The following is a 26,544-nucleotide window of genomic DNA, read 5'->3' as shown; positions in this document are numbered from 1 at the left end:
GCCATCCCAAACAGCCTCCGCATTGGCTGAAGACCAGCCCAGTCCTTTTCAAGCGATGTAGTATATAAAGGGACAATTCTATTTACGTAGATTACCATAAATATGCCTTTTGCTGAGGACCCAGTAGGAGAAAATGCCAGCTGCAGCCCTAAATGAAGTCTTCAGAGTTCGCATTCTGACCAAAACTGGGCCAGACACCTGAGCACTTTGTTGAAACTCAAAAGAGAGCAGCTGGGTCCCTGGGGGGCTCCCCTTCCCTCCTCACGGTGCTCAACTTGCCCTTCCTCATGGAACGAGGCGGACGAATACTCACCCACACATCTCTTCCCGTCCTCGGCCAGCATGAAGCCGCTGTAACACTGGCAGACAAAGGAGCCCAGCACATTCACGCAGAGCTGCTCACAGCCGTGGTCCTCTGCCGCACAGAGATCCTGGACTGGGGCAAAGTCACACCGTCAGAAGACACCTCCGTGACCCTCCGCCCTCCGTGTGTGGCCAGACAACAAGCACTTGCTAAAATAACCTTCGGAATAACCTTTAACGTATTGAATAACTGTAATCCTACCATCCAGAGGCAACCACGATTAACATTTCGGTGGATTTTTATGTGTAAATAAAAACAGATCTTTCAAAGTTGGAATCATTCGCCTCTATTAAATGCATCGAATAATTTCGAATTAACATCAGGTCTGTCTTTTCCTCATGTTCATGAAAGTGCTCTGAAGTATTCCGATGGTTCCTGAGAACTAGAAGTTATCATGAGCAGGCATCTGTACCGGTCAGCACCAAGTACCACTCCTGTTCTTCGAGAACGAAAATGCTTTGTAATCACAGTCCCACAGGTTTACAGGAGATAATCTGCACTGTCTTTGACATTTTGCAGATGGGGAAGCTGAGAGAGAGCACAGTGGGAAGACCTGTCACTCCACCCAAAAAATGGCAGGTCCCAATTCTACATCTGTCTTTTTGGACGTACTTCTCCTCATTCCATTTGTCTACCAGAACAATCTTTGGAAATCCTCCTTGAGCTTCATTTATTCACGCCAGCAACACACGAGGAAAAGGCGAAGCCAAAGGAGGTTAGGTAGAGGTAACAAAGATTACTAGGGATAAATGGGTGTATGGTTATTAGTGAGCCTACGTCGGTCAAGTATTTATTATGCGTCCACAAAGTGCTGAGCCCTGGGGTTTCACACAAATGCAATGTAAGAATGCACTCACAGGAATGCATTTGCTGCAATGAAACTAAAAGTATACCAGAGGATGAAAAGGCTCAAGGCATTTTCAATCCATCACTGACTCAGTCTCTCCTTTGCACAAACAGGCTGACCCGATAAACATTACTTCTCAGCTAGGAGAATGCCTTGGTTTCTTAACTAGCTCTTCCAGTGACTTTACCATTAAAGTTGGAGAAAATCAAAGAGCATTAAAGAAATTGAATACATTAAAAAGAGTTTTCTCTGGTTAAAAGTTATCACTATGAAAGCTACAATAAAAACTCAATTAACTAGAAAGCCTGATTGATCCCTGAATCAATCCAATGGCTACACTTCAATGTAATCACCTGTGTCACCGAGTTGTATTATTTATTATGCTTTTAGATAAATATATAAAATTGATAAAAAGATAAAAGCTGATTGATTCATCACCTCTATTAAATGCATTAAGTAATTTTTTTAAATAAAATCTGCTTCTTAACATTAAAAAAAAAGGCTTATGCCTAATATTCCACAAATAAGGACTTAGGCTTTCAAGTGCTAAAAAGAAGTGTTTTCATTCTCAAATCAATAAAGTAGATGAAGAAAATTATAGATGCAAATTCTTCTATTACCAGTATATTTTACCTTAGATTTCCAATTGGGAACTCCAATCGAGAGTTCCATTGGATTTAGATAGAAGAAAAACACCAATAACCAGAAAAAACTTCAGCTCATGTAAAAATCATAGTGAATCATTAAAGAATGATAAAACCTACAGTTAAGTTATAAGCCTAAGCTAGAGACCTAAGAAAAGTCTGAACCACAGGATACTCTTCATTTATCAATAAATGAAGCACCTACAGTGTCCCAAGCCCTGGGGATACAGTGGTGAACCAAACAGAGGAAGGAGTTCCTGCTGTCACCCAGCTTGTATTCTAAGGGTAACATGAAGCTCTGGGAAGAGCATTTCTGACTGAAAGAACGGCAAATGCAAAGGTCCTGAGGTAGAATAAACTAGCCCCATCGTCAAGGGTAGACTGGAAAAGGCTGGCAGGTATAGGCGAGAGAATGGAAAACGGGAAAGGTACTATGGGCCGAGGGAGCAGTGTGAGTGAACGTGCAGAAATGAGGAAAGTAGGAGAGTTGTGGTAGCTAAATCCCATGCTGAGAATTCCAAGGGAAGTAGCAGGAGGGGGGATCAGAAGGACAACTGACACCAGATGGCAGAGGGCTGGAAGGTAGGCTGAGAAGTCCAAGCCGATTAAGCAGGTGATGGGGACCAGTCAGGGTAAAATCCATCAAAAGAGAGAGAGGGCAATGCCACCTGGGTTGTCCTTTAGAAGGAGGGATCTGGCAGCTTCTTCGGCTCTGGGAAACTTAGAGGACTTCTAGCTGTTAAATAAAATCACTGCTTTGTTTGGGAACAGCAGTAGGTTTTTTTTGTTTGCTTGTTTGTTTGTTTTTTAATTCCATGCAGAAATAGCTCTGGTCTGTCTGCACACGGATGGAAAAATTAACCTCCTGATATGAGGACCTTCGCTTGTTCTTCAGGGCCAGAGTTTTCTGCCTCCCATATCGGCTGTCAGTGCAGGCCTGCACTCTTCCCCTTGGCGTGTATCACAATGTTAATTGCATAGGCATTTAAGTAGCCGTGTATTTACTGTTGCCCTTGCTAGACTCTAAGCTCCCTAGTGGGGATGAGACAGTGCCTGCACAAAAGCCTCATGATTGGAAAATGTCACCCCAACACACTGGAACAACCTACCCCCCAAATCCCAAGTCCCTCTCTAAAGTGAGGGGGCATGAGCTTCTTCACCTGGGTCTCCCTTCCCTGCTCTAGCTGCTGCTTTGCCTCCTTTGGTATCTAGCAGGAACCCCACCTAATAGCGGTTACAAAGGAATAGTGGGAGTACAGGTGATTTTTAGGCTCTTATAATGATCTGCTTTCAAGTTTTCTAACAAGAGTTTCTAACAGGAGCTTTTATAATAATGAAAAAAAAAAAACCCAACATGCTACAAAAGAACCCCTCTGAAAGCAGCATTTTGAAAGCAAGGAACCAGGAGCTTGAAGCAACCATCTTTTTTTCCAAAGACCTCTCCCCAGAGGGTAGGTAGAGAGGCAATGCATATTCCTTTTGGGACAGGGCTGGGACACCCACAGAACGGCCTGTGAATAACTGCAAGATCCAGTCTACAGGAGCAGCAGCGTCCGACCTTGGCTACCCATCAGAACCACCTGGGGACCTTTAGAAAACCCTGATGCCCAGGGCACCCCGCTCCTGAAACCAGACTGGCCAGGGTGGAATGCAGGCAGCAGGGTTGGCGAAAGCTCCCCAAATAACTGCAGCGTGCAGCCGGGTTGAGTGTCATCGAACTGGATACAAAGTCCCTTACAATCATCCAAGTGGAAGGTGCCCAGACCCAGGGCCAGTCTCCCCCCTTTATTAACGGAGACTGTGAGGCTGAGTTTCCTCTTTTAAACCAATCTCAGAATTACCGCTGTCCTTGGTTCCCTCTCCAAAGTGGCTGACAGAATCGCAGACACTACGTGCGGGCACGGAGTGTGGTAGGAACAGGAGGCTTATCACTCACATTCCAGAAGTCCGGCCCCACAAAGAGCAAGCTTGCCAGTTGGCTTCGTGTGTATTGTACTTTCATAATGTTTTTATAATGTTGGGGATTTATGGCCACTGGTGATCTGCACCGTCCCCAGGGAAATCTTTGAGGGATTAACTTAATTCAATAAAGACAAAGGAATACATGCAGACTAGGCTCTGACAAAACAACATTGTTTTTCTGGCAGTGGTCACTTCCATTTGAAACAAACACAGATATTTTTGAATGACTCCTGATGCTTTTGAAAAACAGTGCTTCTTTTTCTCACAGCCGGAGGGTTTCACTGAAGGGTAATAAAACCATGAGGGATGGGAGAAGCCCTGAATTCAGAGTTCCCATGATCCTTCCAAGCCTTCTCTACCTGGCGACCCCCATCATGGCTCATGACTTCAGTCAAATGTCGCCTCCTCTAAGAAGCCTTCTCCAGGTTGGCTGGGCTTAAAGGCTCCTTCCTCTGGGAGCCACTCCAGCGCTTACGCATTTATCCAATGGTATTGGAAGGACCTGATCACGTCTGCCTGCCCCGCTGGAATGTGAGCTGATCTGACTCACTGATTTCCCAGAGCCTTGCCCACTGTCCTAGCGCGTGTGCTTGGTGCTCCGTAAGTGTTCATCTGCTGAAAGAAGAGTGACAAGGGCCCACACTCCCTGCCTCCCAACAGGGATGCTCCTAGAGTCCTAAAAATACTCTCTTGCATCAGAAACGGGATCCTGGCAGGATGAGTATCATGGGAACAAAATTCCTCCTGAGCCTCTACCTCTCCCTGTCCTCAGAAAGAGGTGTTCCCATACCAGAAGGGGGCCCAGAGTGCAGTGACATCTGGGAGCCAGCCCCCAGCTGCAGATGCCAGTGTGGTCACGACAGCTAAGGAACTGGCGGCCTTGTTATCTGCTGCATCCCTGTACCTAGCACGGTGCCTGGCTCGGTAAAGACTTACGAATGAGAGAATGAACCCATGTCCGTGCTACATAAGCATGGGGTTGTCAGGTATTTCTCCCTCATCAATCTTACCTGGGCTGAAAACTCCGAGAGGGACAGGATTAGCCTGGGAGTTCCTCCGGATGCCTGTATAATACCATGCATTTCACACAGCAGGTGCATAGTGGACATCTGTTGATTGGACTTGACTGCCACCAGCCTGGAGTACTCAGGTGGCTCTTATTTGACTGCTCCCCATTAGAGGTCAAGTTCTCCCTCATGATCTCCACAACCACAATTTAACACTCCACTTACAATGATTACTGAACCCTATTTTCTCTACCATCTGAGGGCAGGGCTTACTTTGCTCAGCCCTCCAGCTCAAATATCTAGCACGGTGTCTGGCAGATGGTCAATTTTTAAAAATATATTTGAGGGGCACCTGGGTGGCTCAGTCGGTGGAGCGTCAGACTTCAGCTCAGGTCACGATCTCACTGTTCATGGGTTCGAACCCTGCACTGGGCTGTGCTGACACCTCAGAGCGCGGAGCCTGCTTCGGATTCCGTGTCTCCCTCTTTCTCTGCCTCTCCCCTGTTAAAGATCTGTCTGTCTCTCAAAAATAAATAAACATTAAAAAAATTTTAAAATAAATACAAACTAAAAAAATATCTGAATGATTGCATTGATTCATCCATTTGTCAAACTGTTCAAAGTACTGGGAAAATAACAGTGAATAAAAGAGGTAAAAAATCTATCAGTTGATCTCTGTGCCCACGGAGCCAATATTCAAATGGGGAGCCAGTGGTGTGTAGGGGGCCAGCTCCCACTAACCCCCATGACAGATAGTGCCAACCTCTCCCCTACTCTGTAGTCAGCAAGGCCAGGCAGGTGGCTTGAAATCGGCCACGGTGTCAGTATTTACACCACAGGAGTCAGTGAACATTAGAAACCAGAGCATTTTCCCCCTGCAGATCTGGTTGTTAAACATCTGCCAGCACACCACTGATAGGGGCCAGACATAAAATAAACAGGTAAAACCGTATGTTAGATCTCTTAAGTGCTGCCAAGCAAAATTAGCAGGAAAAGGGAGTAGGGCGTGTGGAAAGAAGGGAACTTCTGTTTTATATTGTGTGGCCAGAAGGTGGTCTCACTGAGAATTTTGCCTACATCACAACTGCAATATAGTGTCACTTTATGGGTGCCTGTGAAAATTCCACACCCAGACATAGATTCAGATTTCTTTAAATAATGTCAACGTATCTTTGACTAAGCTGTGGTTTGTGAACTCTCTGCTGAATTGATCTGATACGGCCAAGTAGACAATTGTGAATTTTATAACAAGAGATCTCACCAAACGCAAGCAATGCCTTACCAGAAGGCGATCATTAGCACAGGGCTGACAGAATTTACTTGCTTCTTTTAGTTCCTTGGGAATTACAGGGAGCGATGCTAACTTCAGCTGCTCAGTCTTCCCAGGTGAGATAAATCACTGAGGGTTTGACAAGTAAGAGCCCCACAGTTGTGCTCAAATCCAACCCTAGTGTTTGCCCCGAGGCACGCACGCACCCTAGATTTAAGTGCCTTCCTTAGTTTGTGCTCTCGAAACCCTGGCGCTGTGCCTTGGCTGGAGAACTTGGAAAACCTCCCATCTGGTTACACTGGACGAGAAGCACGGGACAAAGACTGTGGCTGCTGTGGCTGACATCATGCCAGGCGAAATCAAAGGGTTTTTACTGGCTTTTCAGAGTTTGAGACAAGCCACACTGCATGCTGTTCACACCAATGACAGTTTAAGCTAGTTTGGAGCTAAAGCAAAAAAATGAACACCTTTAAAGACACGTTCCACTTTTCAAACAGCTCCTGCTGTTATTTAGCCTGAGATGTAGAAATCAGAAGTTATCTTTCGCAGCAAGAGAGAAGAGAAATGTATTATTAGGGCTGTTACTTCACTCAAGTGGGAAACAATGGGGTTCTCCCTGCACCAATCTGAAGCCCTTCCAGAGTTAAGACTCCACAAACCGAAGCCTGTGTTTCAAGGACCATCCCCCTTCTCTCATGGTGCCTGAAAGCACTAATCTTATTTTGACAGCTGCAGTTCGGATTTTAAGACTTTCAACAGTAAATGTGAGTCATCAGCCTTGTGCTTCTACGCTGGAAGAAACAAAACAAACCCAATGTCACTGAGAAAAACAAACCTGTCCTTTTGGGCAAACCCCAGCTGTGCCTCGAATCCTTCTCTCCCCAAGAGCTGAATTATTTTTCAATCAGTCCTCCTATTCACTCACAGAATTTTCATTCTCTTAAAGGGATATCCCCCCAAATAAAGCCTTAACACGTAAGTAAATCTGACCGAATGAGGTTGATCAAAATAAATAAACATGCACAAGTAATGCCCTATTCTTACAGAGCACTTTGCAATTTCCAAACGGCTGTCACATCATCACGTTCTTAATATAAATTCCTTACTGAGTGGAGCCTCTCAGGGAGAGATTTAGTTCAAAGTGCGTAGGTCAGTGGTTTTTAAACTTGAGCTTACATCAGAATTTCCCGGAGGGCTTGTTAAAAAAAAAAAAAAAAGGAATGTGTGTTTTAAGTTTATTTATTTATTTTGAGAGAGAGAGAGAATCCCAAGCAGGCTCTGCACTGTCAGCAGGGAGCCCAACGTGGGGCTCAAACCCACGAACCATGAGATCATGACCTGAGCCGAAATCAAGAGTCGGATGATGAAAGGACTGAGCCACCTAGGTGCCCCTGAAACACACATTCCTAGGTCCCACCCCAGAATCCCTGATTTGGTAGCACTAGGGTCAGGCCTGGGAGTTTGCATTTCTAACCAGTTTCCCTGCAAAGCTGAGCTGCTGTCTGGGGGGCCACTCTGAGAACCACTTTTCTAGGTGCTTGAGAAAAGAGGAAAGCAGAAAAGCAGGTCTATGAGCTTCAAACTCGCTTTCCCCTGATGTGTGGTCATCCTTTCCCAATGGCCGGCTCTCTGCTCACATGCAGTCAACTCAATTCTCCCATGAGAACGCTACTCACCCCAGATTCCTTTCTTCTCTTCTTCTTCTTTGTTTTTTAACCCTGTAGCCTGGCCCAGCCAGAGGGCGAGCAGACTGCACGGGACCCTCTCCGAGTTCCGGGGCCCAGCAGCCAGGGCGGAGAGGAAGCTCCGTGACCGCACGCCCTCTGCTCAGCAGTCCTCCTCTTCTGCTCAGGGCGGTCCTAGCAGAGCCTGGGGCCAGGCAGGCCATTTGTTCAGAAGCTGCGGGCTGGCTGTTTGTGGGTGCAGCCTGCTTGTTCCTCCACTCTGGCTCCTTGCTCTCCTTGTGGGCTGCCCCAAAGCTCAGACCCTGACCTTCCCTTTCCACGCTCTCTCTCTCTCCCTCCAAGATTTTATCCATTCTCAGGGTCAGTTGCTACTACCAAGCACATCCAGCCAGGGCTTTTTCCTTGAACTCTAACCCCTCTCTCCAGCTGCATCCAACCACTTGTGTGGGCTCCTTCCCAGATTCACTAGTTTTCCCTCAAAGCCAGGTTTCTTCTCTGAAGTGATCTGTCATTCTAAATCGTGCGACCAGGGGCGCCTGGGTGGCGCAGTCGGTTGAGCATCCGACTTCGGCTCAGGTCACGATCTCACGGTCCGTGAGTTCGAGCCCTGCGTCAGGCTCTGGGCTGATGGCTCAGAGCCTGGAGCCTGCTTCCCATTCTGTGTCTCCCTCTCTCTCTCTGCCCCTCCCCCGTTCATGCTCTGTCTCTCTCTGTCCCCAAAATAAATAAACGCTGAAAAAAAAAATTTTAAATCGTGCGACCATCCCACACCCCTTATCCCCTCGCTATGTCATAAACTCCTCCCTGGTGTGGGAATTATTGCTATGGTCTCCTAATTAATTCTGCGGGCATAAGGAAGCGTGCACTGAACTGACCGAGCTGATTAGAATTGTAAACTGATGGCATCTTTCACCTTCTGCTCCACACGTGTGGAGCACAAGGGAAAGCAAGACCTGAGTGTTTCTTGGGTCTCAGACATATAAGAGAAACACTCATTTTCTTCCCACCACCGCATAAGAGTGCCTGGCCCCTAGAAGGAACCAATAAGTATTGGATGAATAAATGAATGAGTGAATGGACATAGGGTGGGTGGATGGATGGATGGATGGATGCATGGTACTTCCCCACCCACTCGGTACCTAATTTGAATCCCACGCATATGTTACTGCTAGACTCAATTTACTACAAGGTAGTTTTACCCCTGACACCCTGTGCTCAGTGCCCCTACCCACCAAAGACTGCTGCTGGGAATCGAATTGCTCCATAATTGGTTCCAGCTTACATTCCTTCCCTCATCCACCACCAATGCCCCAAACAAACCCTTCCAGACAGGCCGTCTGGTCTAGTTAGAACCCTCAAAGACAACAAGCCCTGCATTGTTAGAAAAACCCCCTCCTCCACAACGCCTCCCCTGATTGTTCCACGATTCTCTCTCCAATCTCTTATCTTGCAGGCTTTGTCTCAGCACCACTCACCTTCCAAAACCACCTTGTTCTGACTTTCTCTCTATATATATATTAGCTTCATTGAATCATAAATGACATACAATAAACTGCATAAATTTAGAGTATGCAATTTGATAAATTTGACATGTCAACATATCATCATCATAATCAAGATAATGAACATATCCATTACCCCCAGATCCCCAAAGTTTCCTCATGCCACTTGGTAATCCCTCTACCTGCTCCCTGCCCCCCTGCCCCTGGTCCCAGGCAAGCACTAATCTACTCTCTGTCACATAGATTAGTTGCCGTTTTCTAAAATTTTCTATAAATGGAATCATACAGTGTGTACTCTTTTGTTGTTTGGTTTATTTCACGCAACATGGTTATTTTGAAATTCATCTAGCTTGCTGCATGTGTCAACAGCCACTCTGTTCATTGCCTAGTCACATTACATTGTATGCATATATCACAATTTGTTATCCATTCACCCACTGATGGACATTTGGGTTGTTTCCAGTTTGGGACTCTTACAAATAAAGCTGCTGTGACCATTTGTGTTCAAATCTTTGTTTAGACATAAACTTTAATTTATTCTCAGTAAATACCTAAGAATTGAATGCCTGGGTCATATTGTAGGTACATATTCAGCTTTGTAGAAAACTGTTAAACTGTTTTCCAAAGCAGATGAACTATTTTACATTCCTGCCAGGAACAATGACGGTTCCTGTTGCCAACTTTGCCAACACATACTTTAGGGTCAGTATTTCAAAATTTATCCAATCTAGTGGAAGCGTGGTGGCGGGTCACTGTGGTTTTAATTTGCATTTCTCTAATGACTGATAATGTTGAATATGTCTTCACAGGCTTCTTTGCCATCCATCTATCTTCTCTGGCTAGTGTCTGTTCAAATCTTTTGCCCATTTTGACTGGGTTATTTCCCTAATATTGAGTTCTAAGAATTCTTTATATATTCTAAGGTCTTTTGTTGGATATACGTTTTGCAAATATTTTATCTCAGTCTATGGTTCGTTCACCTTTTCATTTTGGTAGTAGCGTATTTTGAAAAGTAAATGTTTTTATTTTGATGAAGTGCAATTTATTGAGTTTTTTTGTGTTATATCCTATTTAAAAGATCCTTGCCAAACCCTGGGTCATCAAAAAACTTTTTCCTACATTTTCATGTGGACATTTAATTGCTTCCCTTCTTACATTTAGATTTAAAATCAATTTTGAATTAATTTTTGTATATGATGTGAGGTAAGGGATGAAGTCCATTTTTTCACACATGACAATCCAATTGTTATAGCACTATTTGTTGATGACATTATTCTTTCCTCATGAATTGCTTTGGCGCTTTTATCAAAAATCATTTCACCATATGTGTATGGGTCTATTCCTGAACTATATTCTGGTCCATTGATGTCACCTATACATACTGTTTTGTTCATTATTACTTTATAATTAGTCTTGAAATCAGGTAATTTAAGCCCCCAACTTTATTTTTTTTTAGAGTTTTCATTGATCCCATTATTTGCAGATTCCATATTTGCTAATTAATATACTTTCTAAAATTTACTTGTAACACAAATCAATATTTGCAGCATTTTCATGACCATTGATGTATGTGCACAGAATGGTAAAAATTCTAGCTACCTGATGCATATGTTCCCAGTTAAGGTCAAAAAAGGCAATGCTCTGCCTTCTTGTTTTAGCTCTCATACTACACACAAGCTTTCTTTTTGTGTTCTATTTAGTGCCATGTTTTTTGCCTTTTGTGCTTTTTGTTGGTGATTTCACTGTTTTAAAATGGCCCTCAGGTATAGTGCTGAAATGCTGTCCAGTGTTCCTAAATGCAAGAAAGCTGTGATATGCCTTGTGAAGAAAACATGTATATTAGATGATCTCCATTAAGGCATGAGTAATAGTGCTGTCAGCTGTGAGTTCAATGTTAACCAATCAGTAATATATACTCAATAAGGAGTCTTCAAAAGAGGCACACAGGGGCGCCTGGGTGGCTCAGTGGGTTAAGCATCGAACTTCAGCTCAGGTCATGATCTTGAGGTTCTTGAGGTTTGACCCCACATCAGGCTGACTGCTGTCACCACAGAGCCTGCTTCAGATCCTTTGTCCCTTCTCTCTCTGCCCCTCCCCCACTTGTTGTCTCTCTCTCTCTCTCTCTCTCTCTCTCTCTCTCTCTCTCTCTCACACACACACACACACACACACACATACACAAATAAAACATTTCTAAAAATAATAATAAAATGAATAGAGGCACACACAAAACAAGGTTATATATTCACTGATGAAATGCTGTGACCAGAAGCTCACAAGAACCTAACCCTGTATTTCTTCTAGGAACAATGATCTAGTAATCATTAGTTCAATGTTCACAGAGACTTATAAAACATAATAATGAATAGTAAGAATAGACTGTATTTAACTATGATAGTTCTTTTGCATGTTCATGTATATATATATATATATATATATATATATATATATATATAGGAGTCAGATAGTCAGTTTCCATCTTAAAAAGTCTGCTAGGATTTTGATAAGGATTGCTTTGAATCTATAGATCAATTTGGAAAGAATTGACATCTGAGCCATATTAAGTCTTCCATTCCATCATACAGTATATCTCTCCATTTATTTAGGTCTTCTTCAATTTATTGTGGAAATCTTTTGTACTTTTCAGTGTACAGATCATGCACAATTTTGTAAACTTTATCCCTAATTTACATATTTCCAGTTTCTGACTTTTGTTGCCAGTATGTAAAAACACAATCAAATAATTTGGTATCTTGACTTGTATCTTGCAACCTTGCTAAGTTCATTTGTTAATTTTAGTAGCTTTTTGAAGATTCCACCAGCTCTCTACATAAGCAAGCACATAGCCTGTGAATAAAGACAGTTTTACTTTTTTCTGTATGACTTTCTAATTTCTTTTTTTTTTTAATTTTTTTTTTAACGTTTATTTATTTTGGGGACAGAGAGAGACAGAGCATGAACGGGGGAGGGGCAGAGAGAGAGGGAGACACAGAATCGGAAACAGGCTCCAGGCTCTGAGCCATCAGCCCAGAGCCTGACGCAGGGCTCGAACTCACGGACCGTGAGATCGTGACCTGAGCCGAAGTCGGATGCTCAACCGACTGACCCACCCAGGCGCCCCTCTAATTTCTTTTTATTTCATTATGATATCAGTTAGGACCCCCAGTACAGTGTTGAGGAGAAGTGGTGAGAATGAATATACTCTTACTCCTTCTCTCAGGAGGAAAGCATTTAGTCTTTCACTCTTATGATATATTTATGATAGGTTTTTTCATAGATACCCTTTATTAGGTTGAGAAATTTCCCTTTTATTGCTAGTTTGCTGAGAGTTTTTGTCATGAATGAGTGTTGGATATTGTCCAACACTTTGTCTGCATCTACTGAAATGATTATATATGTTTTCATTTTTAAATATTTTCATTTTTAAACTTTTTCATTTTTAAATATGATGAATTATATTGATTGCTTTTTGAACGTTAAAGCAAACTTGCATTCTTCAGATAAACCTCATTTGGTCTTGATTACAGTATATAAATATGGATTCCATTTGCTAAGTCTTCAAGAATCTTTGCATCTGAATCCATGAAGGATGTTGGTTATAATTTTCTTTTCTCTTTTCAATAATATGATTGTTTTTCTGGATCATGCCCCTTGATTAAACTCTAAAATAAACACTATTAAGTCACTTGCATAGCTTGGAAAAAATAATGTCAGAAACATATCTGAAGACTGAAAGCAATAAAATGCATTTGATATGGTTCTTGAGAGAGAGAGAAAAAAAGGCTGGATAAGACAGTTTACATTTTTTGGCCAAGTGAAAATTTCTAAACGTTGTGTTTTCAATATTTTTCCAGATAGATTAAATATTCGAGAAGGGAGGGAAAATTCCTTATTTAAAAACATAAATAAAGAAAAGGAAAGAAGATAAAGTTCTTTCCGACTAGTGGGAAAGGAATTCAAGAGGAGGGGAATGGTGGGAAACAGACACGTGAAGACAGGCATACTTCATGAGGGTTTTTCCCCCATTTTTTTTTAAAAGGGGAAAGCAAAGGACATAAACTTCTCTTGAGCCTTATGGCTACTCACTCTGCTAAGCACTTTTCCATATATCTCATACAGAGGTATTAGATGGGAAAGACATTTTGGAGGACAGAAGAATCCACAATGTTGACTACCAGTACCTTCCAAATTGCTCAGATGGGCAGAACTTTGAAGGCAATATTTATTTAATATGCTTGGTCTAGTCTTTTAATGGAAGAGCACATTTTGAGACACTGACCAAGTAGTGTCCGGAAGAGGATAATTTGGACCACAAAGAGATCCCAAACCCAGTTACTTAAAGATGTGTTTATGCGTCCCCCGAAAAAGAGAAAATTAATGAGAGGTGGGGGGGATGACACTCTTCAATAATCAAAGGGTTTTCTCTTTATTTAGAAAAGGAAATATACTTTCTGGTATATAGCTTTAGCTGGCAGAATAGGATCAAAGGTGGGAATCACAGAGAGTAGGATTTTAGCTCAAGCATTAGTCCACACTGTCTGGAGGTGGGATGGAGGTGCTTTGCAACAACCTGGTATCCCAGGTAGTGGGTGAACATGTGCCATCACCAGGAGGGAACAGAATTCTTGGGTTATGTGGGAGAGGGAGCTCAAAGTCTGACAGCCAGGACCCATTTCCACCGGAAGGATCTCTGAATTAGTTGTGTCTGCCTCCTCTCTTCACACAAACAAGTACGAATAAAAAATGGTGGCAATGGGGGCGTGTGTGTGTGTGTGTGTGTGCACGCGTCCGAAGGCAACTGCCTAAGAGGTCCTCTCAAATCATTCTGTATAGTGAGAGTGTCACAGCAGTGGACTTGGGGAACGACAATCATTTGATTGTTAGTCCTGTTGAATTAGTTCTGAGTCTCCCTGGGGATCAGCGAGCCTGTGAACCTGGGTCTGGAGGAATTTCTCTGGTTGCAGGATTGCCCTACTGCCATCTGGGGGCCCTCAAGGATCATGGGACAGTATCAAATGGTGGTTAAGAGCTAATAATATGGACTCCTACATAACAGGGTTTCGATTCTGGTTTGGTCATAGTACTAGCCATATGACCTTGAGTAAACTGTCTAAAGTTTTGAGGGGAGTACCTTATTTTCCTTCTCTGTAAAATGAGATGATAAAACCTACTTTAAGAGCTTATTGTCAGAATAAAATGAGATAACACATATAAAGCACCAGGAGAGCTCCTGGAACATGGTGAGCACTCAGTAAGTGCAGTGGCTATAGTTAGACCTGACCTCTCACACTGAGCTGGGAGTGGGACACAATTGCTTTTGGTTGCAATTACCTTGGTTGTTTATTTGAATTACTCCCATGCAAGAAAGTGAGCAGGAACACTGCTGTTTTATTCACTATTTTTTTCCCCAGTAGTTTGCATGCTCCCTGGCACATCTTATATGCTCAAAAATGGAAAGAACTGTGTCTTATTCTTCTCCATGCCCACTGGCTTCTCTCAATGTTGGTAGGGGCAGGTCCCCGCCAGCCATTCATAAACAGAAGTCGGGGTATGACCCTGCCTTCCCTTGGCACAACTTTCAACTGTCCAGCCCAGACAGGCTGACAGGGATTTATTGATGAGACAGGTATGAATTTGTCACCACCCTTCCCATTTTATGGCTGTGGAAGTGGAGTCAAGGAATTTAAATAATCAGCTCGGCGTGAGACAGGCACAGCCTGAATGTCAAGATTGAAATTGAAGTCTGTGGACTATACCACTGGCCCAGATAGAATTTCAGACATGCAAACAAGAGTGATTATCTTTGAGAAAGAGAAAGAAAGGGGGGGGGGGGCGGGGAGAGAGATAACTGCTCTTTATGACTGTACCTACTCAGCTAAGTCTGGTGCTGACAGTGAAGGGAGGTTAACTGCTTCCGGGTGACTGGAGGGCTGGGTCAGATGGGACAGCAGACCCCTGGCTCCAGCTCCTTCTCTTCTCCCTTAACTCCGGCCCTTTCCTACAGTCCCCCCGTTGCTGATGCCAGTGGATCTCAAGAGCGTGGCAGCAATCCACGTCAGAAGTTCACTGAAAATGCATTCTCCTGCGCCCCACCCTAAACCTGTTGACTCTGAATCTCTGGGGGTGACACCCCGGGGGTCAGCTTCCTGAGTGGCTCTTAGTTACTGGAACCTGAGAACCTCTGACCTGGGCCGCCTTGCTCCTGTCTGTCTGAAGCCCAGGCAGTTTCTGCTTCATGCTCTTTGCACCCACAGCCCTCCTCCTATAGTGGGGATCCCAGGACAGATCAACACTGGGGAGAGCCTAGGGGTCTCCAGGCTTGAGGTGGGACCAGGCAGGGATTGACAAAACCCGGTGTGGGGAAGGCCTGGCTCATGACACTAGGGGGAGGACTTTTTTATTCTTTATTTGCTAGTCCCCAAATTCCTCTGACTTGACTAAGCCAGCCCATGGAAAATGGACGTCAGCAGATGCCTGGATTGCAGCAAGCCATTGAGGCAGAAGACAGGGGGGGACTTTCTTGTGTTCCTAAGAAGGGAAGGGCATGACAGGAGTAAGCGAGGTGGCGAAAGGCTGAGCATTCTTCAGAGCAACACCTTGCAGAGGGGAGCTCCCGAAGAGGCTGGGAGAGGGGGCGGGCGGAGCTCTTGAAGAGGGTCGGGGGATGTCTAAAAAAGATGTTTAGGTTGTTTGCTGAGCAGTGTGTGAGGTGACCTTGCCAGGGCTCCCCCATTTTCCCAGCGAATTCTATGAGCGGTGGGTGTGAGCAATTTTTGTTGTGGAAACTCAAGAAGGGTCAGAGGTTCAAGCAGAAGATCAGGATGATTCAGGCTGCACTCAAAAATCTGGGACCCTGAGGTCTGGGAGGAGCCCAGGAACACATAGCACCGGGAAGCTTTGTGTTTCCAGAGGCCACAGAACTGGAGGAGTCAAGCAGATGTTCCCTAACCTTGGGGGGCAGGAGGCTTCTATCCAGCTATTTACAACCCCGAAAATGAAGTGGGAAGAAAACAGGAAAATGTGGTTTGGCTCTATATATGCGATACTAATTACAGCCATTTGTGCAGATGCTTTCCATTAATGCTTAATTGCTTACCATGAGGTATAATAACAATTATGTGTTGCATGAACTGCGTGTCAGATTAGCTGAGTTTTATTTGCCTCCGTGTGGGCCGGTCTTCCTCACATCTTTTTGTTGTTGTTGTTCTTGTTGTTTTGTCTTGTTTTGTTTTTATTATGTACTACATTGATACACTGCATAACCTTCCAGAAAGGGCAGATGAACATAACTGAGTTATTCTTCATCAGTCGGGAAAAGGCTTCTTTAATCAATATTCTCCAAACCCTTTGACACATGGTAACGATTAACTCCAGAGATGCGCTTATCTCTTTGCATCAAACTCCAATGATACGGATAATAAAGGCAACCCCTTTTTCCTTGCCCCCGTTACAGAACCTGTGGATGTGCGCAGTGGCTATGCCGGGGATGACCAAGCACACGGCCATGACACCGATCCCGGGCAGAATCTCGAACCACATCGCGCCTCGGCTGCCAGGAGCAAGGTTCCCCCGCCAGTCTTCCTCACATCTTGAGTAAGCCTGGTTTGGTAGCCTGGTTGTCTATGGGCTAACACAGTGGCTTTACTTACAACTTAAAAACATACATATGTAGGCACCGCACTCAGTGTATAGGGAATTCTCTCCTCTAAGAGGCAGATTACCTCTTGCTGGTTCAAATGTCAGTATGTTGTCTAGTTTGGGAGCTTGGCCAAAAAAAAAAAGAGAATCTGAGTTCTCTCCGCACTTTTAATCTGTTTGACCTTTTTTTTTTTTTTTTTTTCTCATTTAGGAGACTTTATAGGTCTACTAGATCCCTGCTACGAGATCACTGCACACCTCTAAAACAGAACTGGAATAATCGTTCCCAGCCAATGTTAATAACTCATCCTAAGTCAATGCTTCAGAGAAGAGAATAAAATACAGAAACAATTCCTCAGGGTACAGTTCATAGAGACAGTGGATGAAAAGGCTCTCCAGTGGTTCCCCCTAAAGAACAGGTTGGAAGAAAAAGACACCAGCTCATGAATTCAAAAAGGCTGTTTCTAAGGAGATGCCTCCAACAGTCTTCCAAACTCCTCCTGCTGGCCTACTATGTGCTGTGCTGGCTCTGGTCCAAGCACTATGATGGCGGGGTGGAGGATGGAGGTCGACACAAAATACACGAGTTATAAAACCTCCTTTCTTTCCTTAAGGAGATGATGACTAGGTTAATTGAGGAGCCACATATGAATTAAATAGGCCCTAGGAGAGAGCAGAGGGCAGAGGAGGACAGTGCAGATATACCAGCAAAGCAATCTTACTTCTGCAAGTAGTCTGGTCCGAGTTGAGGATGTATCCTTGTCTGCATCTGCAGACGTATGAGCCCGGGGTATTGATGCAGAAGTGGGCACAGTTATGCTCCAGGATGCTGCACATGTGGACCACTGTAAGGGAAGACACAGCAAGTTAAGGCAATGATGACGCCTTCTCTGACTTCATCCACCCACATTCACCCAGAACCTTCTGTGAAGGAGAAAGCAGGACCCAAAGGAAAACAAGTTGCAGTCCCTACCCTCCAGGGGATTCAGAGCCTCTCATTGGACTAGTCAGGTCTAGATAAATGCCACCAGGAATCTATAACAGGCCACAGGAGGTTAAAGGGAAATGATGCTAAGGTGCCATATGAAATTGCTGATATCCACTAAAATAGGTCAAAAATGATCTACAAAAAAGAGAAATGTCATGGTTCAATTGATAATACTCAATTGGGGAATCAGAAAGTTTGCTGATACCAGAGGGGGCTTTGGCTAACATGTGGATTTTCAGTAGGCAGCAATGGGGTTGTAAGAAAAGCTATTAAATGAGGATATGGTAAGAGTCAACAATTTTTGGGGGCCGTAAATCCCAAGAGCAATCTTTTAATATGCGAAAGTGTTATACACAATATTTTGGAGTAAAAAATTCATTCCTAAGTTCCATGTTTCCTTAATCTTTCTGTCAATTTAAAATATTACTGAATTTAGTATCTGAAGTACCTCAGCTTTCAGATATATCAATTCTTGCATAAGTCTGTCTGGAGCTCATAAAAATTCTCTCTCTCTCTTTTTTTTACATCTTAATTTATTATTTTATTCAATATAATTCAACTTGAACATATTTAAAATTAACAAGCATCATTATAAACAGAGTACAAGTTATGCAAGTGTTCTCATAAACAAAAAAGATGTCCATATGTAGAAATACATCTTTATGAAGCCCAAATAAAAGAGGCTTTCAAAAGCTAAGAACAATCTCATTAATCCCGTGCTTAGGAAAACGGAGCTACTGGTGAAACTGATGGTGTATCTTAACATATATGTCCGGTTACTTCTAAGTAAGAAATACAGTGGGAAATAAATAAAGTAGGGGATTTTTAACAATACAATTAAGATTGATTGTTGTGAGTTTATGATAGTCTGTATTTTAACTCCTGTTAAGATACAAATAATGGGGACACTTGGGTGGCTCAGTCGGTTAAGCGCCCCACCCTTGATGTCGGCTCAGGTCATGATCTCAGGGTTTTGGGGGTATGAACCTTGAGACGGGTTCTGTCGGGCTCTGCACTGATAGTTCAGAGCCTGCTTGAGATTCTCTTTCTCTCCCTCTCTCTCTGCTCCTCCCTTGCTCGCACACACACGCACGTGCTCTCTCTCTTTCTCTCAAAATAAATAAACTTATCCATTCGTTAGTTGATGGAACTGGAGGGTATTATGCTAAGTGAAATAAGTCAGTCAGAGAAAGACAGATATCGTATGTTTTCACTTGTATGTGGATCTTGAGAAACTTAACAGAAGACCATGGGGGAAGGGAAAGGGGAAAAAATAGTTACAAGCAGAGAGGGAAGGAGGCAAACCATAGGAGGACAAACTAAGGGATGATGGGGGTTGGGGGAGAGGGGAAAGTGGGTGATGGGCATTGAGGAGGGCACTTGTTGGGATGAGCACTGGGTGTTGTATGTAAGGCAATGTGACAATAAGTTACACTTAAAGAATAAAAATAAATAAATAAATAAAAATTTTAAAAAGATACAAACAATGTTTGGAAAGTTAGTAGTTAAATCCTATCAATCAGTTTTACTTTGGTGTGAAAAAATATGTTTCTGTGACCATGGACAATTTTCTTAACCATTTTATATAAAATGGGGATAAGAGGCACCTGGGTGGCCCAGTCAGTTGAGCGTTTGACTCTTGATTTTGGCTCAGGTCACTATCTCATGGTCATGAGATTGAGCCCCACGTGGAGCCCTACGTGGGGCTCCACACCGAGTATGGAGCCTGCTTAAGATTCTCTCTCCCCCTCTCCCTTTACAGCTCCCTCAAAAAATGGGGCTAAAAATAGCTCCTACCTCATAAGAGCCTTGTGAGGGTTAAAATAATTAAGATGGTAAAATACTTAGAACCGTGTCCCAGGGACTGCTCCATACACAGCCGCATGTAGCATTGGGAAGCGTGGTGGTTTATTGTCTTATTTTATATGTGGGAGCTCATCCTACACGTAGTGGTCATCACCTTGGATTTTCACTCAACACTAACTGCAGATTCTATCTGTACTGATGTATATACTATCTACAGGGAATCTAAGATGCACCCCAATGTGAAAGACGTTAAGATGTGAAGCTGCAAACAGGTGATCCCCATTATTCACAGATTCCGTATTTGTGAACTCGCCTACTCACTAAAATGTATTTGTAACCCTGAAATCGATACTCACAGTGAAATCAACACAGACAGGCTCAGTCATGAAAAATTTGAGTCACCTGATGTGCGCACTGCCAGCTGAGGTGGCCTCCTTGTTTCAGTTCTCAGACAGTACACAACTGTCCTTTTTGAGGTCTATTTTTGATTTTTGGGCTTTTTTTTTTTTGTGGGTGATTTTGCTGTTTAACATGGCTCCGAGCAGAATGCCGAAGTGCTAGCGTTTCCTGATGTGACGCGTGCGTCTAGTGCTTCTGGGTGCAAGCAGGCAGCAGGCGCCTTAGAGGTGAAAGTGCGCTAGATACACTTCGGGCTCTGGCTTCAACAACAGTGCTGCTGGCTGTGAGCTCAGTGTTAATGAATCAACATGTGTATCACATAAGGTGCCTCTAGACACATAGAACAGTTTATGTATTGATCAGTTAACAAAAATGTGGAGACTGGAGGCTTGTAGGAACCTAACTCCCTATCTCCCCCAGGAGTCGTGGTTCAGTATTTGCAAATTCAGCATCCACTAGGACTTTATAGAACATAATCACTGAGAATAATGAGAATTGACTGTATATCTCAGGTCTGATCAAATATGTTAGATCTGTTTTATTCCCTTCAATTGCTTTATCTATCGGTCCTATGATTCTTCCTCATTGTATTTAGCCATTTCCCCATCAGCCGTCATTTGCACGGTTCCCAGATTTTCACTTGCATTGACGCTGGGATGCATATTCTCAGATACATCTCCTTGAGCACAAGTGCGGTGGTTTTGCTAGGACTGGATCCTAGTTTGAAGAGACGTGGCCTAATTGCCTTGCAAGCTGGTTCACACCAGCAATGCATGAGAGTAAAAAACCTCAGTGCTCGGGATTATCAAAATGGTTAAGTTTTGACAGCCTTATGAGTGGAAAATCACTATCCTGTTGTTAAAATGCATTTGCTGTGCACTGTTCTCTTTCTTTCCTAGACTGCTGGAGCCCAACTACCCACAGGCATGGCAGGGGGCGGGGAGCATTCCTGAAGAACTTTCGGTGTGTCCTTCTCTGTAATGAAGGAAGTCTCAAGTTTGGAAACCAGCCACAAACCAGTTATCCACTGGTGTGAGGCCCAGGTGATGACCGGTGCCCATCTTCTCATCTGGACCCTGGCAGACAATACAAGGGGGCAGATGTGAGGCAGAGGAAATAGCTGTTGGGCAGCAGGCAGCACAGTGTTGAAGAGGGTGGCTTCTAGAAGCAGACTGCCTGAATGCTCAGCTTCACAACTTATTATGACTTTGTAGGAATTACTTAATTTCCTTAAACTCCACTTCCTTCAGCTGTCAAATGGGGAAATTAAAAGAGTCTTGTTTTGGCCATGTGCCGTAAAAGAATTAGAACCAGGAGACTGTGATTTGGTATAATGGAAAGCGTACCAGATAAGAAGCCAGAAGACTTGGATTCCGGTTCTGCTCTGCCTTGATCAAGGGAGGGAAGTTCAGGTAAGTTGGGTAGCCCTTTTAGACCTGTTTCTTTACCTGTAGAATAAAGTCATGAATGGTGTCTAGGGACCCTTAGTACAGACACTTATTATTTTGTCTGGGTAGCACCACCCCCCATGCCACCTTTTCCACAAACTGCCCTTCCTTCTCACTTCAAATGCGTGGGACCTGTAGGAGCTGCCCATGTGTTGGTATGAGGCAGCCCCGCTCCTGGATGCCACTGACCAGCACAGGGTGTGACTATCAGAGTCCTTTCCTGGCATCCAGGAGCTAGAACTGAGGGAAGAGAGGCTTAAACCAAGGGCAGGTACCTGTCGGGGGCTGACAGGGTGCATGCTTTCTGCCCATGGAACAGAGAGGAACGGGAGGCAGAAGGAGAAGGTGGAGAGAAAGTGGGACTGTCATTCGTTACTCTTCCACTTATTTCCACGGGGTAATATGATACGGCCCCTCCCCCTTAAAAGCTAGTTCAAATTGAATTTCGGTTACTTTCAAGCAAAAGAATCTCAAATCTTTTTACTAAGATAAAGTAAAAATTTTCCGTGTGTAAAATTTTACGGATGAGTGATTGGTGTTCCCAAAAGCAATGGGGTCCTCCCACCCCTGCCATCCCGTGGGACCGGCCTCTGTGGTGTGCTGAAGGGGAGGTGACTGTCCTGCCTCCTCCACTGGCCAGCAGTGGACACATTTCTCAGAAGGCCTGGTGGGTTGTAACTGGGTCAAGGCCTTGTGTTCTGGGGAAGCAATCACTCATCAGCAGACTAGGTCACTGGCAAGACTGGATATAAAAAAAAATTTTTTAATGTTTATTTATTTTTGAGAGGCAGAGAGAGAGACAGAGTGTGAGTGGGGGAGGGCAGAGAGAGAGGGAGACACAGAATCCAAAGCAGGCTCCAGGCTCTGAGCTGTCAGCACAAAGTCCAACGCAGGGCTCAAACCCACAGACCATGAGATCATGACCTGAGCCAAAGTTGGACACTTAACCGACTGAGCCACCCAGGACTGGATTTTTTTTTTTTTTTTAACTAGGAAATATGAATGTGCATAAATGCCTATTAACAGATGCATAAATGATCGAAGGAATGGTAGGGCTGACTGGGGGTCTAGAAAGAAACAATTACTAGGTACGTAGAGTCAGCGTTTGTTGAAATCCATCTAGCCTCCCGCTTAACACCAGAGCCCTAAAGGGCTGTAATAAAAAGTGTAGACTTCGCCCAGGCTGGTGGATGAAAGGTGTGTCTTAGGAACACTATTAGAGCCTTAATTTGTGCCTGGCCTGGGCGGGGTGGGGCTGTTAGGGTAGGAACTGCCAGCCTCTAGGCTCCAAATACCCGGCTTGGCTGATACAACAGGTAGCAAGAGGTTACTTAAAATCAGCCCCGCCCAGGTTACAATGAGTCATCAGAAAGCTCAGGATAGACCTGCATTTTTCATCGCCTAAATTCAGTGTCCTCTCTCCCTGGGTGGCAAAAATGGCAGAGCCCAGGATGTGTAGGTTTTGGTCGTCTTGTAGACAGGGCCTCAATTCACAGGCTACCTGGTCTCCAAGTTTCCCTGGTGCCCTCAGGGGTGGCCTGAGAATGGAACCTCAGCGGCCTCCGCCTTGCTGTGGCTGGTGTGGGAATTCACCGCCGGCAGATAAAAGCCGCTGCTGTGCCCAAGTTCATGTCCACACAGGCAGTGACAGCCAGAGCCAGGTCTCCCACTCAAGGGCAGTCTGGCTCCAGAGCCTAATCTCTTCCTAGTTTGACAATGAAGGACCGGCTCTGCCCACACAGGAAGACTGCCTGTCTCCTCCGACCCGATCCGCAGATAAGCAGAGCTTGTCAGCTCTGCTCGAAGCACAGGAGCCCCAGCCCTTCTTCCCTCTGAAATCTTGTCCCTAGTTGCACCATGGCCTCCACTCTCCTGCCTACCCCTTCGTCAGCATTTTTCAAACATGGGTCGTGTCTCTTTAGCAGGTTATAAAACTAAGAGAGAATCTGGACTAGTTCTTTGCTGCTTCTGCTGCTGCTGCTGCTGCTGTTACTGTTGTTTTAATGAAATGGAAAAATCAAGTGAAAATATCTTTCCTTTCCTGGCTTACTGCTGTTGCCCACCGCACTCCCCTCAGTTAGCCAGGAAACTCCTATTCATCTTTCAAGTTTTTGTAGCACCTAATGGTCAAGATGTGGACACTGAGCCAGAATGCCTGGGCTCACATCTCAACGCTACCACAGTGCTGTGTGACCTTGGATAAGCCATTGAACCTCTCTGGGTCTTAGTTTTCCCTTCTGTAAAATGAGAATTATAAAAGTACCTACTTCACAGGTTTCTTGTGTGAATAAAATGAATTAATGTAGGCTAATAGCTCAAAACAGTGCATGAACATATTAATGTCAATAGATGGTAATGATTAGGGGCACCTGGGTGGTTCAGTTGGTTAAGCGTCTGACTTCGGCTCAGGTCATGATCTCATGGTTCATAGGTTCCAGTCCCGCATCGGGCTCTGTGCTGACAGCTTAGAGCCTGGAGTCTGCTTTGGATTCTGTCTCCCTCTCTCTCTGCCCCTCCCCCACGCATTCTCCCCCCGCCCCTCTCAAAAATAAATAAAACAGTTAAAAATTTTTAAATAAGTAAATAAATAAATAAATGGCAATGATTATTAATATTATTATCTCCTTTTTAAAGCTCTCTAGAAGCTCCTAGGGAGACCCAGGTATTCTCTGACCAGAGTTCCCTCAGTCCCTGGTGCCTCTCCAAGGCCTCGGAGGTGCACATTTTGGAGACCCAACATCCCACTTCTCTGTGATGAGAGCATCTTTCTACCAGCCTGGAACCCTCAGGCCTGGCACGTGGAGGGTAGGGTAGGAGCTTGGGCCAGAGAAACTGCAAACTGAATCTCCGATCCTGCTATCTGAAGTTGCTTATCCTTTCTAAGCCTCAGTTTCCACTTCTGTAAGATGAGAATAATAATAGCATCTGCCTCATAAGCTTGTTGTAAGTATTAAATGAAGAACATATGGAAAGTAGCCCAGGACAAGCGGATTTGCTAAGTATCATATAGGTGGCAGGTGGGGACATTGAGACTCAAGTCTGCTCTTCCCCTACCCTACAATTTCCTATAAATTCTGGGGTGAATGTCAACCTCAAAGTTGGTTTACTCAGCATGGCTGGACTGTGGAGGTGGCCACCAGAAAATGGTTTACCTTAAAAGAGGAATCTATAACCCCTGGTGTGCAGAGGAGTGAAATGAGCAAGAGCTTCGGAAGGAGAACCCACTACCTGCTGGCTATATGTTCTCGGGGAATTCACATAAGCAGGTACTAAGGTGTGAAGGGGGGAGGGATGGTATTGTGTTGCCTCCCCCAGATTTTTGTGAGGATCAAATATAAAAACAGAAGAGTGCTTTATAAATATTAGTTATTGAAATCTTTACTGCACAGTTGATAAAGAGGCCTCAGGACCTCCTCAACCTGTCAAGACGGTTGACAGGTCTGCTCAGCAGAACCCTGCCACGTGGTGGGAGAGAAACTGGTCTCCTCCGGGCAGGCAGGGGGCCTGGGTTCTTGGGCCACACCAACGAATGAATGGCATAATCCCAATATTTTCTTAAAAGCTTCCAGATTACAACAAAGTGCGGGGCGGAGGATCCAAACTGCCTTTTAATTTTGCTGCCTGACCATAAAGTACACAGAAAAGGTCCTTATTCACACAAGTCCACATCCTTAGCCTCATATCGCCTTTCCATTTCCTGATAAATCCAGAGCGCTTGTAAAAGAACTCCATTGACATTTTCCAAGACAAATGAATAAACCCATCAATACTGTCACGGAACCAATTTCTTTTTTAATATTTCCAGGAAAAGGGGAACATAAATTCTGCAGAAGTCATTTAAAGTCATAAACCTTAAAATGTCTGCAGCGCGTTCTACTGGTTGAAGTTTTACCGGGCAACCTGGGCCATGGCACCCCATTGACACGGCCCTTCTGCATGCCAGGCCAAACGGCACTTTTGAAAACTCTCCAAGAGACATTGCAGAGAAAAAGGCTCTTTTTTCCTTCATGGCATTGATTTTTTTAAGTACATCTTTTGACTTGAGAGTCAAGAAACAATGGAGTCTCTGCTTTTTGAGGTTAGTGCTCAGCAGGGGATTGAAAAAAAAACAACACATCAAAACACACCATCTTTCCTCCCTGAGGCTTCAGCGGGAGGAGTGGGGGTCCCAAGGCTGTATAAGAGTCTGAGAAAAGAGTCCTCAGAGCCCCCGCTCTTGGGGAGCTGGAGATGAGTCTGGTCCTAAGCTCATTCTCCACACATACCCATACTTTGGAACACTAGTTATTTCCAAATAGGTTTTTTCCTTTTGCTTTCCCATCAAAAAAGCATGACAGTTGGAGGGGACAGGGACAGACGGATAAGAGCAAGGTAACACCGGACACTGTTTACCAGGTCAGGAGGCACGTCTCCAGTTTCCAAGGACTAGAGAGGAGGCTGGGTGGCCCCCTGAGCCCCTGCCCCCCTGGAGGAAGAAAGGACAAGCAGCCAGCTGCAGAAGCAGGAAACTGGGGAGAGGGCAAGAGGACCTGCTGCGAAAAGCTGAGGCAGGAGCCCTGGGCACAGGTAACTGAGCGCAGGCTGGCAAGAAAGGGAGAGAGAAGCCTTGTGGAGAGGAGGGTCAGAAAGCAAGAGAGGGCAGAGGACCCCTGAAGCAGAAGGCAGCTCAAGGATGTGGGCAGGTATCCCCCTTACAGAAGGAGGGGACCAAATCTCAGCCCTCCCCGTGCCCTGGGCCTCTTCGAAGAGAAAATCTCCACCACTAGCACCACCATGGGGCAATAATGCTTGGTATTTGGCCCCATCCAAGGAGACATTATGGAATTTTTTTTCCCTCCCGTCCCCATGTCTACTCCAACTCATGAATTCTAGCTTAAGGAACGCCAGGGCAGTCCAATGTGTTGGAGAAAAGCTTTGCCCATCTACTTGTACTCATTCTGCTGTCTGAGTTCAAACGTCCCTTCCCCAGAGGATTCTCCCTGGG

General features: G+C 44.5%; 1 protein-coding gene and 1 pseudogene across 7 annotated transcripts in view; both read right to left on the bottom strand.

The window, feature by feature from the left end:
• The window catches only part of MATN2 (matrilin 2), a 136,295-nt gene that overhangs the window by 61,528 nt on the left and 48,223 nt on the right, over window positions 1-26,544 (bottom strand). For all 7 annotated transcript variants that reach the window (XM_045050202.1, XM_045050201.1, XM_045050199.1 and 4 more), the window contains exons 4-5: window positions 17,642-17,764; window positions 314-436 (exon numbers count right to left, since the gene is read on the bottom strand). In XM_045050202.1, coding sequence (XP_044906137.1) covers window positions 314-436; window positions 17,642-17,764 — 246 coding nt within the window. The remainder of the gene's footprint in view (window positions 1-313; window positions 437-17,641; window positions 17,765-26,544) is intronic.
• LOC109496120 lies at window positions 12,404-17,622 on the bottom strand (annotated as a pseudogene).

Source organism: Felis catus, chromosome F2, assembly GCF_018350175.1.
Source record: "Felis catus isolate Fca126 chromosome F2, F.catus_Fca126_mat1.0, whole genome shotgun sequence".
NCBI classification, from domain to species: Eukaryota; Metazoa; Chordata; class Mammalia; order Carnivora; family Felidae; genus Felis; species Felis catus.
This window is presented reverse-complemented; position numbering and strand designations above follow the sequence as displayed.